We start from the raw sequence: 6,221 nt of genomic DNA on the forward strand, positions 1-6,221 counted from the left end.
AAACAGAATTTCTAATTTCAAATGTTTGGAATTAAGTGTTTTCCAAATTTGTATTTGAAATTTTCATGGCTAAAGGCTGATTTTCAAATAAAGTGAAAAAAAAATCTAGAAAAAAGTTAAATTCTCATGGCCAAACGAGTCCTTAAATTGGGATGGAGATTGGAGTGAGAACTATTTCTTTTCCTTTTTAAAATTTAGTACTATTATATTACCTTTAATTTGAAAACATTATTCATCCAGTAATTCTACTTGGATAGTATTAAAAAATTCACACTTAGTTTATCAAAAAAAAAAAAAAAACACACATTTAAGTCGGAAAATATACGTCAATAGAAAATTAGAAACAAAAAAAGAGTAGAATGATGTTATATTTCCCGCCAAATAGTGCCTAGAAAAATCCCAATACCTAAAGCGAGTGCCGTCTCCCGCCTACAGCACCACTGATAGCAGATCCACAAACAAAGAAAACTACAAGTCCAAAAACAGATAGAATTACAAAGCCAAAATCTTCAAAAGAATGAGTGGAGTTATAAGAAACAAAGTACAGAGAAAATTCAAGATGAGAGGTTACTCTCTCAAAGTTGAAGCACTCCCTGAAGTCCTCTCTTTCCTTAACCATTTTCCCTCCGATGCCTTAAACGACGCTCTTGAACTCCTTCTCGATGAGCTCCACCATCTTTCATGTCCGTACAACGAATCCACTTTTTGTCTCTTTTTTTTTCAGTTTTGTTTGTTGTAATTATTGTTTGTTTTGGCAGTGAAATCTTCGATTTTGGATAAGGAGTCAGTGCATAAAGTGGTGAGCATTTTATTGGAGGCAGATGCTGCTGTTGAGGAGAACCCTAGTTCAAGTGGTTCACCTGCTTCTGCACTTCGTGTTATTGATGCTTTTCTTGTACCTAAATTCCGATATGATCCTGTTAAGAAGTACTTTCACGAGTATGCTACTCAACTCTTTTATCCATTTTTTTTTTTTAATTTCAATTTATTGCTTTTCTTTTTGCCTTTTATCCTGGCTGCAACTTTAGGAATTGGGTATTTCTTTCATCTCTTTCCCTGTACCCTTTTCTATAAATGTTTGTTTTCTCCCATGGGGGTACTTGATTTCTAAATGAGAGATTTATTGCATTAGTTATAGCTTAGAGACCGGTAACATCTCTAATTGCATCGCCCCTAACGAATCTGAAAGAAGAGGACGAAAACTTTGTGAATTTTTGTTAGTGTGATACTAGCATTTTAGTGAGCATGATCATAAAAATGTTTACTCTATAACTTTAAGGAATTTAACTATTTCATTGGAATGTAACCAGGGTGTAAGACAATTTATCCGCTTTTTTAGCGGAAACGTAAAAGAAAGAACACAAGATTTAACGTGGTTCGGATCAAAATGATCCTACGTCCACCAGAGAACAGTTGCCTTTTTATTATTAACACAGAAAGGGGAGATTTCCCAATTACACTTAAGAGAATTGCTCTCTCAACTCTCTACTCACTACAAAGGATTGTATGAATTTTGGGATGATGAACAAAGAAGAATTGCCTCTCATTTTATAGGCATAAAATGACTTGGGCTCCAAGTGTGCTACATGGCATTTCAATTCTCCTCCACATCTTTGGCTCCAAGCAATGCATTCTTTGGCTCCAAGTAAATCATCCTTTGGCTCCAAGTAATAGAAACCATCCAACTAAAATTATCACATGGATTTTCTATCACAAGACAAAAAACCAACTCTTTCACGCTTGTTTAGGTTGATGTTTTTGTCAGTAATAGACGTATCTGAAAAGTTAGTTCTTTTAGTATTTGTATACAAATTGAGGAAAAAGTGACACCTTTATTTGAATTGGTATTATTGTATTTGTTCAAAGCTTAGTCAAAAACAAGAATTTCAGTCCTAAAATAACTGAATACAAAAAATATGTTGCATTTTTTTTCCTGCAGCTGCATGTTTGCTTACCTTTCTGAAAGATCTGTGTATGGTTGTAGTTCCTATGCCTATAATTTTAAGTAAAAAGAAGACTTCCTTTTGTGTGTGTAGGCATACAGGGAGGCTTCCCATTCACGGCGATGCCTCTGCAAAAGCCACCTTATACAAGGATAGATTCCTCTTATTGTTCCAGAGATTATCTCGTGATCCACGGTTTTCAACCCTTGCTTTTGATGCCTCTACTTCTGAGCATGGCAGCTGTGAGGTGAGTGACAACCATGATCCTACTTTAGATTCACATCTCTCTGGGCAGAGCTACGGCTTTCAAGTTCCTGTGCAAGATGATGCTCACAGTAGGAAAATGGTTTTTTGCAGATATCTCCCATTCAATCTCTTGTTGGACGGGTAGGCAGAAGATGGATAATGGGAGTAATATCTCAGTTGGAGGATGGTCATTTCTACTTGGAAGACCTTACTGCAGCTGTTGAAGTAAATTTATCGAGTGCAATATCCTTTTCAGATGTTTTATCTCATTTCACTGCTCATGATAGTTGATACAACCACTGTGCTATTGCTACGAAGTAGAAGACTAGTATATTGGAATCTGAGTAGTTAATGTCCTTCATTAGCACGTTTTTCTCTTCTGATGTTGAATTGTCACCGATGATTGTTTATCTTTATTTAGTTCTTTAGTGGTCTTAGAAACCGAACCATTTGCTTATATCAGATATGTTTTTTCCTAAAACTCTTGGTTGCAGTTTTCTTTAAGTGTTTACTCCTGTAATTAGTCCTACTGTTTTACAATTTCACTTCATGTTTATGTTTGGATTACGCCTTGGATGTGCTCCATCTTATTATAGAATGAAAGCAGATTGAATCCGCTCCCTCTTTGTAGATGTCCGTGCTCTTAAATTGTGCTCTTATAGGTACAGTATTGGCAATTACATGCTGTATTATCCTTAACCTGCAGTACAAGATAACTACAGGTTTCTTTGTGGAAAATACAATTGTCCTGGCAGAGGGTGAAATGCAGTTGGATGGTGTTTTTCAGGTCAATTCTTGTACTCAATCTGTTCTTTGCATACAAGTTTGAACTAGATAAATACTTGAGAATAGGTATTCAGCAGCAACCTTAATTTTCATACTTTGTAGTGTAGTTTCAATGATCTCCATTTTTAGTTTCTTATCAACAAGTAACGAAGTAACTGCAGAAGAAGTGAGTTCTGCTCATTAAAAACCGATTTATATTCCTATTCTTACAAGTGAAGAACAAGATCAATAAAGCTTTCCAAAGCTGATTCTGTACCTGCCAATTCAAAATTCTCTCAAGAAAAGCTTGCCAAATCCAGCGTGCATTAGTAATTTTTATTCTGACAGGACTGTTCACGAATTAGCAACTTTAGGCAATTATTGTACCAAAAGTGATATAAGCCACCATGTAAGAGTCGATGTCAAAATTTTCGGCTGATTTTGGATATGTTGATAACTTAATATGATTGGTGGTTTGATTTATAGCTAATTTGCTAAAAGTATCGTGCAGGTCAGAACATGTGGATTTCCTCCATTAGAGGACAGAGAAAAGTCCATGGCATTCTTTTCAGGATTAGACTTCTTTGGTGGTGGTATTCTTACCAAAGAGGAAACTGTATCCTTTTTTATTTGGTTTCAATAATAGAAAAATTGAAAATACCATGACAAAAACTATTCATGGTAGCCAAAAATTGATATGAAGCTTCCCTAACTTCTGGAACAGCTGAGACTTGCAGAGCTGGAGAAAAAAGCTGTGAATGATATGTTTGTTATACTATCTGATATATGGCTGGACAGTGAGGAGGTATATATGCTTCTTTTTTTCTTTGTAAACCTCTCTTTCTTGTTTTAATACGCTTGATCTGGTTATGGTTGCCTAATCCACCATTCTCCCCTATCCTTAGAGAAGACTTTGGAAAATCTGGAGACTATCCTCAATGGTTATGAAAGTGTAGAGGTGGTTCCTTCTTTATTTGTCTTCATGGGAAATTTCTGCTCTCAGCCATTCAATCTTTCATTCAAGTCGATCTCAAGTCTCAGGCAAGTGAAAGTTTAAAATTTAGCTGTGTTACTGCTATGGTTATTTGTTGGTAAAGGAAGTGACAAATCAACACAATATACAGAGTTCAGTTTGGAAAGCTTGGACAAATGATTGCAACACACCAACGACTAAAAGATCATAGTCGGTTTCTTTTTATCCCTGGTCCTGATGATGTAGGTGTGTTTTTAAATCATCACAATTTGTCGTTTAAGCTTCTCTACCAACTCAATAAATAATGAGAAGCTTTTCTCTTGTTTCTCCAGGTCCTTCAACAGCCTTACCCAGATGTCCTTTGCCTAAATACCTAATTGAAGAACTTCAGAAGTATGTTCCGAATGCAATATTCTCCAGTAACCCATGCAGGTATCCTTTGTTTGCTGCACACTGACTTTTGAATTAAACAACGAGAGCTTGAGCCTTTTTTTCAAATTTTTAAACAAAAAGAAAACAAGTAATGCAAATGTGTAGTTCACATTTAGATACCAATCAAAATGAGCACAATTAAAATCCTCAAGTCGTCCAGCAATCACTCATGTTATGTAATATTGTGTGCACTTTGGGTGCTCAGGTGCCACAAAGGATTGCATCTTCTGCTAAAATGTTAGCGTATTATATTATAGATGAAGTGATGCCTTCTTAACTTTTCATGTTGAAACAGAATCAGGTTTTACACCCAAGACATTGTGCTATTCCGCCAAGATATGCTTTATAGAATGCGAAGGTCATGTCTAATACCTCCCTCAACGGAAGAAACCAGTGATCCATTTGAGCATGTAAACTCCGTCTTCATATTCTCAAAGTTTGGATTTATTTTGGTATCACAGGTCGTGAAATTCAGGATGTGCTAATTTTTTGTTTTTCTTGCAGCTTGTTGCAACTATAATACATCAAAGCCATCTCTGCCCCCTCCCCTTGACGGTTCAACCCATTATCTGGAATTATGATCATGGTCTACACCTTTATCCAACCCCGCATACGGTACTTTCCTCTTTCTTCTATATATAGATTTTGTAGAAATTGCAGTTTCTTCAAAACCTGTATTCCTCCATCAGACAATGTACGCACGCCTTCCTATTTAAAAGCTGTGATCTTAAATCATCAGTATCTACCAACTTGGTGATGATTGCAGAAACATAAGTGAAGTCTATGATCTTGTGACACAGATCCCCCATGTGATTAAATAGTTTATATGTTGTCTCAAGTTGAATACATGTTCTCTAATTTTTCATACTGTTATGACCGGAAATTGATCACAGGATACGCTTTTGAACTAACTGTAATTGGTAAAAGATTTCTGATATTTCCAAACAGATAGTTTTAGGGGACAAAAGTGAGCAGAAAGCTTTCAGGTATACAGGAGTTACATGCTTTAATCCTGGTTCCTTCTCAAATGATGGCACATTTGTGGCATACCGGCCGTGCAATCAGGAAGTAGAATTATCAGCATTGTAACTTGTAAGCATCAACTTCAAGCTGGCATCTTAGCTTAGTGATTTAACTCTTTGGTGGCTAAATTAGTCTCAATTGTCTTTTGGCTCTTTCATTATCTTTTTCCGTCTATATGATGGTTATGCATACTAATTTATGCCCTAGTCTACTCCATTATTAAGCTTTTAGTATACTTAATTCTTACAGGTTGTAACTCATTTATTATCAGTCGATTGTCTAAGTCAAATAATCTTGGATGGCTGAAAACTTTAAATTTAAGAAATGTTAATCGGTTCCTCTTCTAACCTTGAAGTTGAAAGGCAGAATTGGATATCTCTGTCTGGTGCAAGTTTGCTTGATAACCATTTGAAGTTTCAAGAAAAGGTTTTTTTGTTTAATTTTATTTTTCAATTTCTACAGTGGAAATAAAAGACCAAAACAAGGCTTGCACTAATGGTTTAAAAGGAATGTAAGTACCTGCAAAGTGATAAGGTGGAAGAAAGTAGGTATTGGCTAACGCCTACAGAACAAATGATGAATCTCTGATGGAAGAAGAAGATTCACCATTTGTTCTGCTATTATTTTTGTAAGCTGATTCGAAAAAGGGGAAATCCCTCTTTAGCATAGGGATGGCCCGTCATTCCTTTATGCTGGACGGTTACAATGTAACTGTCCTTTTTGTGAAATTAGTGTTCATAATAAAAATGAAAATTTAGTTTAAAAAAAACCCTTTAAAGTTGCCTTTTTTATAAGTTAGTAAATAAAGTCAAACCTCTTCATAACAGCATCATTGAGTT

At 35.6% G+C, this 6,221-nt stretch overlaps 1 protein-coding gene across 2 annotated transcripts; it reads left to right on the plus strand.

Annotated features, from left to right (window-relative positions):
- Positions 1–148: 148 nt before the first annotated feature.
- LOC132632375 (DNA polymerase epsilon subunit B-like) lies at positions 149–5,923 on the plus strand. Of its 2 annotated transcripts, XM_060348287.1 has the most exons (14): positions 149–683; positions 759–939; positions 2,037–2,190; positions 2,301–2,432; positions 2,899–2,976; positions 3,466–3,570; positions 3,679–3,759; positions 3,865–3,995; positions 4,079–4,173; positions 4,260–4,359; positions 4,655–4,769; positions 4,864–4,974; positions 5,308–5,451; positions 5,845–5,923. In XM_060348287.1, exons 1-13 carry the CDS (start codon positions 518–520, stop codon positions 5,446–5,448), a joined length of 1,590 nt encoding a protein of 529 aa, XP_060204270.1. In that variant the 5' UTR covers positions 149–517; the 3' UTR covers positions 5,449–5,451; positions 5,845–5,923. The 2 variants fall into 2 exon arrangements, with proteins under 2 accessions (XP_060204270.1, XP_060204269.1); XM_060348286.1 differs by lacking the exon at positions 5,845–5,923 and having other exon boundaries at positions 153–683; positions 5,308–5,729.
- The last annotated feature ends 298 nt before the right edge of the window (positions 5,924–6,221 follow it).

This window comes from Lycium barbarum, chromosome 3 (genome assembly GCF_019175385.1).
Source record: "Lycium barbarum isolate Lr01 chromosome 3, ASM1917538v2, whole genome shotgun sequence".
Taxonomy (NCBI): Eukaryota; Viridiplantae; Streptophyta; class Magnoliopsida; order Solanales; family Solanaceae; genus Lycium; species Lycium barbarum.

Bases quoted from the DNA above. Each gene is read 5' to 3' on its own strand.
- LOC132632375 (XM_060348287.1), top strand. From the start codon at position 518: ATGAGTGGAGTTATAAGAAACAAAGTACAGAGAAAATTCAAGATGAGA. The intron at 684-758 runs GTCCGTACAACG...TTGTTTTGGCAG, and splicing joins TGAGCTCCACCATCTTTCAT to TGAAATCTTCGATTTTGGAT. The intron at 940-2,036 runs GTATGCTACTCA...TTGTGTGTGTAG, and splicing joins GTTAAGAAGTACTTTCACGA to GCATACAGGGAGGCTTCCCA.